Source organism: Cibotium barometz, chromosome 49 (assembly GCF_041138505.1).
Source record: "Cibotium barometz isolate CiBa-2024 chromosome 49, ASM4113850v1, whole genome shotgun sequence".
In the NCBI taxonomy this organism is placed as follows: Eukaryota; Viridiplantae; Streptophyta; class Polypodiopsida; order Cyatheales; family Cibotiaceae; genus Cibotium; species Cibotium barometz.
In genome coordinates, this window is record NC_141094.1 from 14,014,705 (window position 1) to 14,027,963 (window position 13,259).

A 13,259-nucleotide genomic window follows, 5' to 3' on the forward strand; every position below is an offset into this window, starting at 1 on the left:
ATGAAGCTTTATCTTTCCAATTCTGGTATTGAAGCACAACATCGTGGTGATATTTTTAAGCCTTAGGGTTGCTTGGCGGCGCCACAGAAGTGTGTGCATAGTTTTCCTTGGGGTTTGGCACCATGGGTGGCTCTTCTTTGGGAACAGGGATGGGTAGGCCACTTCTCATGGGCAAGGTATTGCCTATTATTGCACTCAGAGTCCAAACTCTTCCAAGTTTACTTACAACTAGACCCTTGCAAGTTTTCGATGTGTATTTAACCCCCTTCACTCACATCCTTCTACCACACCGGAACTTAGGAACTCAAACCCAGACAGTCTTTCCTACCTTATGGTCCACCATCCATGCACCCATGCCTTTTGTCGATTGTACCCAACGGTCTTTCAATACCGGATCCCATTATTACATGCAACATCCATTTCCCATGCACACTTCGCATGCTTGCCTTCGATCCAATTGTCTTATCTCTTCTTCTTCATTGAGTCTTGCCCTTGCTCAGTCTCCAGCTCTCTTTCCATCCATGAATCACAATTCTAGCTCTGTACACTTGCAAGGGATACTAGTCTTCCATCTATGCACGGAACGCTTGCCCATTGAAGACTCCTCCATCTTTTGCCCAATGAAATAGGCACCCCAATTGTGATCTATGGAGTCGTTGCATCCATGTATCCAAACAGTGATTTTCATACAAAGCGGTGATTCAATCAACCACACACTGCATCTTTCTTCAAGGCACACACTGCATCTTTCTTCAAGGCACAAAACTTGCCTACATGCTAAGCATGCTAATCAACCAAGGTAGTGATGCCCAAAAGGTCAATGCAACATCACATGCCCAATGTCAAAATTTTTCGACAATCCAAAATTTCACCCCAAACCGCAGAATCTCTGTAATGCTTCCCTTCTTTCTATTGATATCACCATGCTGCAAGCAAGCGGGCCAAAATAATAAACCAATGATTCAGAAAGTGGCTCAAGAACAACCTGGATCCAAAAATTTTCGACAATCCAAAATTTCACCCCCCCAACCGCAAAATCTCTGTAATGCTTTCCTTCTTTCTATTGATATCACCATGCTACAAGCGGGCCAAATAATAAACCAATGTTTCAGAAAGTGGCTTAAGAACAACCTGGATCCATTTGGCCATGTTTAGCAAGCCACCCATAGTTTGCAGCCTACTAATGTACTTGCCAGATTGGGTGTCCTAAATTCTACCATTCTCATGGACAACCCAGCCTCATTCACACCCGCCTTATCAACCAACCTCATTATATTCCCTATCGGCCAGCCTCGTTACACATCAACAACCTATCTCAAAGAAAGCAGTGTTGGAGTTTTCATCAAAAAAGCTTCTACATGAACCCACCTTTTACCCAATGCCCATGCACGCCACTTGTAATATATACACATTCTCTACATGTAACAGACACATAGACACTGCTCTTTCACAAACCTGCATTGAGCCTCATCACCAATGCCATCCAGGTACATTTCTAGATGGGGAAACCATGGCAAGCGCGTAAGTCTAGCCCATGGTATGACCCATCGCCTAATCAACATGAACCTTCCATGGCCCTATCTTTGATGACACTACCCATTTAATCCATTGTGTCTATCCCAAGTGCTTGGGCATGTCAATTCCATCAAGCTATAGAGGCCGTCTAGCTCCACCATTGCAATGGAGGGAATAGCCATGCGTAAAGTCCAGTGCCATACCTCAAAAAATATGATAATCTTGACTCCCCAAGAAATGGAATGTCAAGTAAATGTTGAAGAAAGCAGCAAAGAGAGTTAAAGAAAGCAATAGAGTTGGAATAGTCTTCGTGTTGGAGAATCACCTGTATATTTCACTAGGGACATCAATTTTTTTTAACTTCTCGCATCTCACGATATGCACACATGTATCTTCTACTAACCCCATCAATGCCAACCCTCCAAGTATCTCTCTGGATGGAGGGGCCATGGTGGACGCAAACCTGGCCCATGGAGAACCCTCAACCTTACCTTCACCAATAAGTTTCCATGCATGTAACCTATGCTTCGATTTCAATTCATCACCAACCTAACCTCAACCTAGCCAATGTTTTTGCCACGAAGAAGCCTCATCTCTCCACATCATGTTGTGAGATGGGACATACTCTCATGGCGTGCCATGAAGATCCGAACCACCATTTATCCATGCAAATCATTTTATGGCAGCCTCATTCTGCGCAAACTACTTCTACCAACCATCTCGTGTTGAAGGGTCCATGCCACTTCCACAACCACCAACGAAGATCTGGCATGAAGAACCTCCACATCACTATCACTTTCCACGCCACCTCAGCAGGTTGTCTGTCATTAGGGATACCATCCATTACTTTGCTCTGCATCCAATTGTAGATCGATCTTGAACTATACCACTTAACCTTGGCCACCAACTTCATGGCATATCCTCAACCATCCACACCTTACTACCTTTGGTAGAGCAGCTTCACCCCCACCAACGTGGGTGATTCGAGGACGCGGTCACACTATTAGCAAGGGGGGTATATTAACCACTCTATAAGTTAACATGGTTTTGCCTATCCAACCTATCGTAAGGTGCTTTGATATCTTACCTGTGTAAATGGACGTTTATCCTTTAAAAGAGAGTGCTGGAACATATAAAGAGGCCGTACCATGCCTTTGTAAAACAGCGCTGGAACATATAGAGAAGCGTTACCATGTGCTTAATGTCAAATATAAAAGTCTATGGACTCCGTGTACATAATTGCTTAAGACCAGTAATAATAGAGGCCGGACCATTGTTACACCCTGGTGTGAAAGCCAGTCGTTTGCATATAAGTCATTTTTTACAATAAGCAATACACAATCATTCCCTTGTAATAGTTTACTTGTGAGCTCTGCTCTTCCCTCTTTTTGCTTGTGTGCATGCCATTGAATCTTGCTTGCTACATGTTTCATTAAGAATCCATGTAATTGATTAAATAAGGTACACACACACACACACACACACACACACACACACACACTTGTATTTCAATACTACACTATATGACAACATAAATCCACTCGTACACAACTCACCACCACTGATCTATGCTTGACTTCATTTGTATGAAGAGGTTGAGGACATTGAGCCATGCTTAAGTGGCTTAGCTATATGATCTCATTCCTTTATTGATTTGAGTGCAAAAGGTGACATCAAATCCTTAATTTTGCAATAATTTAAACTTGCAAGCTCACAAGAGGCTAAAGGATGTAGAACCATACCCTTTATTTCTTTTAATCTTTAGTTAGGGCAAGTCTTTTGTGCTTGTGTATGCTCATATAGGCGTATATGAGCATACACAAGAGGCTAAAGGATGTAGAACCATACCCTTTATTTCTTTTAATCTTTAGTTAGGGCAAGTCTTTTGTGCTTGTGTATACTCATATAGGCGTATATTAAAATCCTTAATTTTGCAATAATTTGAACTTGCAAGCTCACAAGAAGCTAAAGGGTGTAGAACCATACCTTTCATTTCTTTTAATATTTAGTTAGGGCATGTCTCACTAATGCATGATGCTACTACATTTTGTGCTCATGTATATTCATATAGGTAAGGTGATTTTGTGGGCTTGCAATTGGTTAATTTGTGAAAAACATTGGTGTCCTATGTTCATAGCTTGGTGAGGGGACTAGCTAATGTGGCACTAGATGGAAACTTAGTTTGAGATCTCAATATATTCATGTGCTTTGCCAAGGAATTGCGATGGAGGCATAAGAATTTCTATTTGAATATTTTACCTTATTATTCTTTAAACCCATGCATGAACATTGTTATGTTGTGATAACTTGTTCATAGATTATCTTACACAAATTTTGCATATATTGTACAAATCTTTTTGTTCAAGTCAAGAGCTTACCTTAGTCTTGACGAAGCATGTGTCGTTGTGGGTCTTGCCTTAGAGCTACAATCTGCAACTTCCCTACGTGGGTGCACTAGCTTGTCCATTGCATCCTCACTCTATTGTCACATCGGAATGTTCCTTTGCTAGAGAGCTCTCTATGCGTAGATAAGGCGATGGTTCTCTCACAAAAGGCGGGGAATAAAGGGGAAGCTAATGCAAGAAGACAACCTACAATCAAAATTATCTAAAATGTGCTTCTTACAATCCACTTGCATAAGACCACACACCAAGGCTAGTATGGAGCAAGAGATCTCTTGTTTATTTAATTGACATAAATGATGATGTTTTAACAACATAAATTTCACATTGATGGTTTGCATTACAACTTGGCTACCTCTTTGGTTCGCATGGCTACCTCTTGGTTCCTACTATCATGCATTTTATTGCTTAGGATAGCTCCACAACATGCACTTGCCAACATCTCTCGTCTAAAAAGCTGCATCCTCACAAACTTACCATATCTAAAGTTAGATGGTATAGAAGTTGCATTATTTGAAGAATACAATAGGTTTCTCTAATTTTAGTTCCCTCTTCTATTTTATGCTGTGTCAAAATAGAGATTCCTCTTTAAAAGGATGAACAATGATGATGATCATCATCCAAGGATTATCTCAACCATACATTGTTGATGTCCCATAATTCCCTAGTTGATGACAATGTTCAAGTCAAGAACATTTAGGAATTTTGCAGCATTCTCAATAATGAGGACATGGAGACATTCTACTTTGGAAGCATAGGCTACAGAAAAGTTTTGTAGGTAGAAAGATTTTGCCCATTAAATTCAGCTCATTATATGACTGGCTTTATTGGGAGATGATCATCCATCCTTCTTAATGATGTGAGAGGGCTTGACAATACTCATTGTGGGGTTCTTCAGTAAGCTTGGTTTTTTGTGAAGAGAAAGCCAGGTCTGATGTATAATTTATAAATTTGGGCAGACCTTACTAATGATAATTTAATATTTAGGTAATCAGCATTTGACCCATAACATTTAGGTAATCAGTTAGTGTGCACTTATAGTAACCCCCAACCCCGCTCTATTGCCATCAAATGCCAGCTCTCTAGCTCTCAACTTCTTCTTGTCTTTGTGTGTACTGCAAATAAAAGTTCTTATGCATTCTGCATTTCTACTCTCATGTGGCACATCATGATTTGTGTTGAGCTGGAAACTATATCACTACCATTGCATTCGAGGATCCCTCTTTTATTCATTGTTTTCATGCTTTCTCTGAACTTCTTTTGCAGTTTGTGGGAGTGTACAAGAAGTGAACATAGTTCAAAAGGTCAAAGCTGTAACCACAAAAGAAAGAATTGTGTTTTTGTTATTTCCAATGTACTGAGCTTTAACAATTGTTGCAAAAGAAAGAATTGTGTTTTTGTTATTTCCAATGTACCGAGCCACAAGCTATAATGTTTGAACCTACAATCTATAGTAGTGGTTCTTATACTTCTTTTATCTTGATTTTAATGCACCAAGCTTTCATAATTACTGTAAGGAGGGGAGATCTAAAAGATGTTGAGTCGACTACAACAGAATCATGTCTCATGGGTGCCATCATTGCATCCAATCTTCATCCCTACAGTAGTGGTTCTTATACTTCTTTTATCTTGATTTTAATGCACCTACAATCTATAGTAGTGGTTCTTATACTTCTTTTATCTTGATTTTAATGCACCAAGCTTTCATAATTACTGTAAGGAGGGGAGATCTAAAAGATGTTGAGTCGACTACAACAGAATCATGTCTCATGGGTGCCATCATTGCATCCAATCTTCATCCCTACAGAAGGGGTGTACACTGAGCATAAGAACTTTATTTGGTAGCTGCGCAACTTAACTCTACGGTGCCATCAAGGCTCTCAGTAGTCTGTTTAAGCTTTGCTAGTTGTGCCGAAACCAACTCTGTGTTCTCAACCGTACGAACTGGAGCAGGAATCACTTCCTCTGGATGGACACGTTCGAATAATTGACTCCTCAAAACATTATGCAGCTGGCTAAACAGTTGCTTCTTCACAGAATCAAATGCAAGCTCTAAACGATTTAACTGCACAAGGTCAAAAGAAGACTGGTCAGATGAGTGCCCCAAAAAGCAAAGGAACCCTTACAGCCAAACATGATGTGCAAAAATTCACCAGCTGTTGATTATATGGTATAAAAGGTAAGTTGAGCACACACTGCAGCTCTAAAAATTTATCTGAACAGGTAAGAATAGTTAAAATCCATCTTGGTCTTGTAACCCATGCAGGTTCTCAAAAAACATATGAAGATTTTGCAAAAATATAGTTACTACACCTCCTCTGTAGCGTTGGTATTGTACATAAACAAACCATAGTACAGGTCAAAACTGTCACCTCCCGTGTTGTGAACCTGCCTCAACATGGTGGAAGAAAAAAATATTATCCTTCATTTCAAAAAGCATCAGCAAAGACTGTTCACCCAAAAAAAGGCTCTGTTACCAGGTCAAGTAGAGTCTCATAACCCTTCGTGTTGATTGGTGTTGAATCCAAACCCAGCTTGCCTAAGACCCTGCCAATCCAAGGCTTCCATAAGCTTGATAAAGCTAGTGATCATGAGAAAATTAGGCCACAAGCCTATGCTTTGAGAAGAGGGGACCACAAACCTGCCCACAGTGTGAGTGATAAACTGACTACCAGCTGCATGCCGATCATGCTCTTCACAAGACATCTCAACCATTCGGCAGCCCTGCTATCCAAGCAATTGCAACAGAGTACAATTTGCATAAATCCCCTACTAAAAGCTATATTAAGCTCTATAAACATAGTCTCCAAGTATCCTCACATGTGCACACACCCAAAAACCCACCCACCCATGTGCACACGCACACAATACCCATGTGCACACAATACCTCATTGAGGAAAATATTCAAGAACTTTTGGCATCGATTTTCTCGGGTTCCTTGGCCTACACGGACTTTTTCATACACAAATGGCAAGTTTTTCCAGCTTCCTTTTCCACTTTGAGGTCCAAACATCGGATGGGTACAAAGCACATCCAACTCTGTGGGGAGTACCTGTGCCATACACATCCAACATATTATTCTCCATGGCTAGGATGGATCAAAGCACATGAACTGGCTAGGTAACAAGGATAGTTAACATTCAATTAATTACAGTAGTTCACAAGTCGCATCAAATAATTTAAAGAAATCTTTAATACAAGAGCCACTAAGTACATCAATTTATAGCCTTCGCTAGAGGCTTCTAGATACAACAAGGATCTCATGCACCAAGCATGTGTCCATGATAAATGCAATCAAGCACAACCTCCATGTGACCAGCACTTCCCATGTGCCTAACTCATGTTGCCCATGACATCATCCATGACCTCTACTTCAGCTTTTTTTCCCTTTTACAATCACCACACAAAGTGAACTTTGTCCCAAATAAACCTTATAATTCTTACATTTAAACCAAGAACCGTGCTCTCCCTTAGAAACATATCGTGCCATCACTACATATTTTAACACCCCTTTAGTGATGGATTCCTTGACAATTCAAGCATGCTAGAGCATCTATTCCAAGCTCATGGACTGAATAGATAACCCTAGTATCTTGCCTCCCACACCTCAGTCATCTTTACTAACACGAGAAATCCTTACACCTAAGGTTAGAGACAAAATGACACACCAAGAGTCAAAGCCATGCCCTTTATTTGTTGAGGGCACGATAATCAATGCAAAGTCGCATTGACTTATCCTTCTTTTTCACAAGGTTAATTGGTGTGCCAAAAGAACTCTTAGGAAAAGAAATATGACCTTTGTCTAAGAGCTCCGTTAACTAGTGTTGAATTCCTTGTGATTCAGCAAAAGAGACTCTATATGGAGCACGAGTCAATGGCAAATTGCCAAGAAGTAGATCAATTGCATGATTGTCATCAAGGAGGCAAAACTAGGAGTAATTCCACAAAGAAAAGATCCAAATGTTGGGCAAATAAGGGTTCAGGCACATATGCCACCATAGAATTAGAGTCAAGTATCGTCTCTTCAATAGAATATACCATGGAAGAACAACCAGACCTCCATTATGGAAGAATATGATAGACCTCTAGGTCCATGCACAACGTGGGATTAAGTCCTTCGACAAAAGCATGTAGCTCGTCTTCTAGGGACAATGTAGAAATCTCAAGTACCAAGCTGGTAAATTGTGAGATATACGAGGCCAATTATCCTCTTTGGATCAAATGACATAACCAAGATCGTGCTTGAAAGTCCAAAGTGACACGTACGAACTGCTTACGAATCACATGCTCAAAATTTTTCCACGAGTTGGCTGTCTTTCCATCAATCGATCATCATTGCCACCATCAAAAAGCTTTTGTCGTGTCTCTACCCGGTGCATCGATGGAAGCCATTGAACTTGCAAGTCCAAAGTGGCTTGTTTGCATCTACTGCAGCACCTCTTATATACTTGTGCATGAAGCAGTCAGCTGTAGGAAAACAGGCCAACAGCTCCACGACAGCATGAGAGATGCAATATTTTAACACCCCCTCTGCATCTTGAAGTGTGCAAAAAAGTCAAAAGAAAATTGATGCGAAGGTGCGACCATGGACACCTCAGCATGGCCAGTACTAAGTCCACCTCAAAAAATGCGCAAGTCAGCTTGTTGTCTTCAGAGAACATAATGCCACTATAAAGAGCAAAAGAAAATCTGCTTGGCTCCAAACTCAAAGTAGAACTGTGAACACATCACATCCAATAGCTTCGAACAAATGAACATGGAATACATCCTGTCCATAGTCTTTGCTAACCAATAGTTCTGGAACTCATCCGAACCATGAAGGAAACTTGATTGATCCTGGAACTCATCCGGACCATCAAGTGAACTTGCTTGTCTTTATACTTGGAACTCCGACACACGGGTCCCATGCTCCAGATTTAATATAAGAGAGCTTTTGAAAGCTCCCTCAACCCACAAGCCGTTTCTGGAAGACAACACGCGGGGGAAGCCCTTAGGATCAGAGCAGGACACCAGTCATGTTCTCTCCAGACTATAAGGCCTTGGGAGAGCTGGGGTTATCACTAGACGAGTCTGTGTCAGTGTCATGGGACTTGTCTTTGCCCTTCTTTGAAGACTTGCCCTTGTCCCTGGCTGTGCCTTTGTCCTTAGACTGACAATCCTTTGACAAGTGGCCTTTCTTCCCACACTTGTAGCACCGGCTCCGAACTTTCTTCTGTGCCGTCAAGAGTGCCTGATCAGGTCCAATAGACGATGAAACTTTCAATTTCCCCTGAGAAACTAGGATGGATTCCTCTTCCAAGAGGAGAGTACACAGATCATCAAACTTGAGGAAGCGTGTTGTGATCTGAACCTGCAAAGCTCGGGAAACTATGTCATAATCTGCAGGAAGCCTAATGAGGAGGAGAGCAGCTAACTAAGAAGAGGTCAAGGCAGTACCCATTGCCACTAATTGGTCATGAATTACCTTAACCTTCCTTCATCTCACAAATGACTATATGGAAGTCCCTGCTAAAAACTCTAGAGAAAAGAGCTGACCCAATAGGTTGACAGACCGCATTGTAGAGCCCCGTGCATATAGGTCTGTCAGCTTTCTCCAAACAGAAGCAACATAATCCAATGTTTGCACGGCAGGGGAGACCTCTGGTGAGATGGCTTGTACAAGTGCAAAGTGAGCTTTTGAGTCTTGATTCTCCCAAGCTGAAAGTTCAGTGAGAAAGGCATCCTCCTGGTCCTGAGTCCACTTCCTAGAGCTGGTAGGGCGTTCGGGCTTTCGTTCGTGGCCCTGAACAATCTCCCAGAGACCCTTGTGTGTGAACCAGACCTTCATCTGTAGCTTCCAGTGATCATAGTTTGTACCACTAAGCTTGTCCTCCTTGTTCGTGCGCGGGGGGCGCATGTCTGCCTCAAAAGAAGCTATGTCTCAAACCTCCACTGTAGCTAAGCAATCCACGTGCTCTCTCAAGCACCTTTCCATAGGATCCAACTAGGGACTAATAGCCCCCTCTGAAGATGCAGGCTGGACAGCAGCAAAAGAAACGCAAACACACACCACCGGGAGCCTCCTACCGGAAGAGGGAGGGGATCTTGGAGGGAGAGGAGCTGATGTGCCACTTGTCTGATGCACTTACTGAATCTGCAGCTAGAACTCCTCCACTTGCCTCTGTAGAAGAAAACGCAGCCAGGGCGCTGGCCGACAGCAGTTGGAGAGCTTGTAGAGCAAAAACACAGCTAAGAAACAGAAACGCAGCCACTGTTTTGAAAGATCTACAGCCTGGAGAATCTAGGGAAGCAGAAAACGTAGAGGAACAGATTGTGCAGCAGCCAGAGCCTAGGCGAATGATACCATGAAAGAATGTGCACAAGCGGAAGCAATGAACATGAGAGAGAGAAAGATTGCAAGCAAGAACTGAGCTTTATTAGCTTGAGGTTAAGAGCACAAGAGCCAGCAAATAGGGCAAGTAATGATATGATAGAATGAATAAGGGGAGCACCTCTTATATACTTGTGCATGAAGCAGTCGGCAGTAGGAAAACAGGCCGACAGCTCCATGACAGCATAAGAGATGCAATATTCTAACACTACCAAGACATCTTTACACACCTCTCCTCCAAGTGGGTTACAAAACTGTGCACAGTTCATAAACTGTGCGCAGTTCATGCAAGGAAGACAGCCTCAACCTACCCAAGCCTACCCTGATGACAACTGCCATAACACGTTCCTGGATTAGGGCTCAGTAAGGGGCACAATGCTCATCCCTAACCCAAGACTGGAACATTACTATGCCACCACGTACGTAACACTCAGAAAAGGTCCTGTAGCCAGGTCATCTGGTCTGCTGGCATCCAACCAACAGCCTGAGCAGCGAATATGCTTTTGTTTAGGCCCCAAATGGGCCTCCTGGCTGCCCAGGCCCGAGTTTCATGTGTATGCCCTTTGTCTGCTGTTATGCTGGTCCAAAACAAGCTAAATGGTTTCTATCTGCTTTCTTTGCTATTTATGTTCCGTGTTCACAGATCAATGCATCCTACTCTACCATTCTCAATCTCCTTCGTGCATCAGATTAACTGTTGGGAGGAGTGATGCCATGTGACATCTCAAAGGCCCATTCTCAATCTCCTTCGTGCATCAGATTAACTGTTGGGAGGAGTGATGCCATGTGACATCTCAAAGGCCCAGTTGGTGACTTCCTCATCATCAACCTTGCTGATAAACTTTGGAGGATTTTTTATGTGTTCTCTAGAACACAGAGGAGTAGCACCATGCAAACCTGATCATGAACCTCTCGAACTACAAAAATCTGGATCTGCATGAGAACATTGAACTAAAATAATCGGACGAACTTAAGAAGAGCTCAGAGATGAATCTTCTGTCAACAATGCATGCAATGAAAGATAGATTGCTACTACCAAGAATAAGCACCTGTAGTAAGAGGTTTTTTGGAAACTCTTTCACAGAGAGGACATCAACAAACAACGTGCTCCTACGCAAGCGCTGCACTGGTAGCGCATGAAGTACCGCTTCTGTTGACAGAATTGAGGTGCACAAGACAATCACCTCCGGATGCTCCTCACAAAAATCATCTGCATCCCTACAAAAAGCCAAAGACCTGGTAAAAGACTACAGAAAAAAACTGTTTTCTTCAGAAAATAAATAATTTATAGAAGCATTTCTGATCAAAACAGGACAACCAGCAATCAGACCCCCCCCCCAAAATATATATATATACCTGAGAGTCAATCATACCTGCTTTTTTGAGAATCAAAAGAAAACTGCTCTCAATGATATAAATGCAATTAACTTGACTCAATTGAAAAAACGTTTATAGAAAGCAGTGAATTGTTGAAATTTCTTATTTGTCCCAAAAAAAAAAAGTGAGCTGGTTGAAACGATCAAAACAAAATTGCATCATTTAAGAAAGCAGTAAATTTTATTTCAAACTTGATTGAAGAAAAAAAAACGAAGAAAATCATTTGATTGACTTGAATATTTAAATTAAGATGAAAATAAAACTGGATAGAGGAAAAAGCTATATGCTTTCACATTTTTTTAATTAAAAAATTTAGGAAAATTTTAGTTTCAACGATATAATGCAATAAATATGATGCGATTAAAAGTAAAACTTGGAGAGAAGGAAAATATAATTACACTCTTTGCTAAATTGATTTATTGAAATAAGAGAATTAAAATTAAAAAAAAATAAAAGCGGTGTTTTAATTGGTTGCGAATTGAAAAGAGAAAAATACCTGAAGAACTGCACTTTCATTTTGCGCCCTAATTCTGTATAATCAGATCGGGAGTGAGCCAGGACAGTGTGCCCTTGCTTCACCATTCTCTCTGCAAGGAACTGCCCAAAGTTTCCAAACCCTACTAACCCTATTTTCAGCTTCTGTTGCACCTGCAGCTCCTGCAGCTTCTTCGTCTCAAAATCGAAAGCCTGGGCGGCGTCCACCGCCTGCACCCTCAATGGCCTGCTCCGTCTTCTTCTTTGTTGGCAGAGAAAACCCTGCCGGAAAGAATTGTTCCTGCATGGCGATGGACACAGAAAACGAGGGTTTGTTGTAAAGGCCTCTGTATTTTTCGCCCCTGGCAACAAGGAGGAGCTCTTGATTAGGGTTTCCATCCCTCTGCAGACGACGAAAAAACAAACAAAATCTCTTTCTTCTCAGCTTTGTCACTCATGCATGTGCTTCTGCGCCTGTTCAGAGAAAAATCCAATCAGAAACTAATGCGCAGGGATTGCTTCCTGTTGAAACCCTAACCCTAATGCAGAAATAAACATCAAACCCTAACCCTAACGGCAATAATAATCAACAAAGGACATATAAAATCATCAAATGCAAACCCTGATTTAAAATCATCGAATCCAAACCCTAATTTCAGACTCTAGCCATACCTGTTCTGATGACGAGGATGATCACTCAACGATGCGGATTACAAGCTTTATAGACAGCAATGATCATCGAAAAAGAAGGCACACAGCACATTGCCACGTTGTAAGAGCTATCACTTTGCAGATTTTTCCCACCAAATTTTAAGCGTAGACGGCACATGCAAAATAACTTCTAGAGCTGCAGCCACGTGGCAGAAAATTGTATCTTCTCTTTCTACCCAGTCTTCCAAAATCAAATTCTACCCAAACCTCCTCCTCCTCTTCCCTAACCTCCAAATTCTTGCCACCTGGCAGCTTTGTGAAACTCTTCCTTAAGATAATATAGAGAAGAGAAGAGATGTCAATTTTCTCCTCTCTCTAGCGACGTGGTGAAAGTGTACGGGTAAGGTAGATTGTGCACGGGTGGGGGTAGCGAAGTGGCAAAAGTGTAAGGGTAAGGTAGACTGTGCAC

At 41.7% G+C, this 13,259-nt stretch overlaps 1 protein-coding gene across 2 annotated transcripts; it reads right to left on the reverse strand.

Moving 5' to 3' along the window:
- Positions 1-5,555: 5,555 nt before the first annotated feature.
- Positions 5,556-12,944, reverse strand: LOC147610324 (arogenate dehydrogenase 2, chloroplastic-like). 2 transcript variants are annotated; one of them, XM_086786263.1, is made up of 8 exons: positions 12,812-12,944; positions 12,162-12,613; positions 11,338-11,506; positions 6,806-6,970; positions 6,559-6,641; positions 6,395-6,464; positions 6,231-6,305; positions 5,556-5,982 (listed from the first exon to the last, which is right to left on the reverse strand). In XM_086786263.1, exons 2-8 carry the CDS (start codon positions 12,536-12,538, stop codon positions 5,752-5,754), a joined length of 1,170 nt encoding a protein of 389 aa, XP_086642389.1. In that variant the 5' UTR covers positions 12,539-12,613; positions 12,812-12,944; the 3' UTR covers positions 5,556-5,751. The 2 variants fall into 2 exon arrangements, with proteins under 2 accessions (XP_086642389.1, XP_086642390.1); XM_086786264.1 differs by lacking the exon at positions 12,812-12,944 and having other exon boundaries at positions 12,162-12,648.
- Positions 12,945-13,259: the final 315 nt, after the last annotated feature.

What these genes read in the sequence shown, in the direction of transcription:
- LOC147610324 (XM_086786263.1), bottom strand. Translation starts at nt 12,538, where the DNA reads ATGGAAACCCTAATCAAGAGCTCCTCCTTGTTGCCAGGGGCGAAAAAT. An exon ending in CAAAAAACCTCTTACTACAG is followed by an intron (nt 6,971 to 11,337) that starts GTGCTTATTCTT and finishes TGTATGGCACAG; the next exon opens with GTACTCCCCACAGAGTTGGA. An exon ending in ATACCAACGCTACAGAGGAG is followed by an intron (nt 5,983 to 6,230) that starts GTGTAGTAACTA and finishes GACCTTGTGCAG; the next exon opens with TTAAATCGTTTAGAGCTTGC.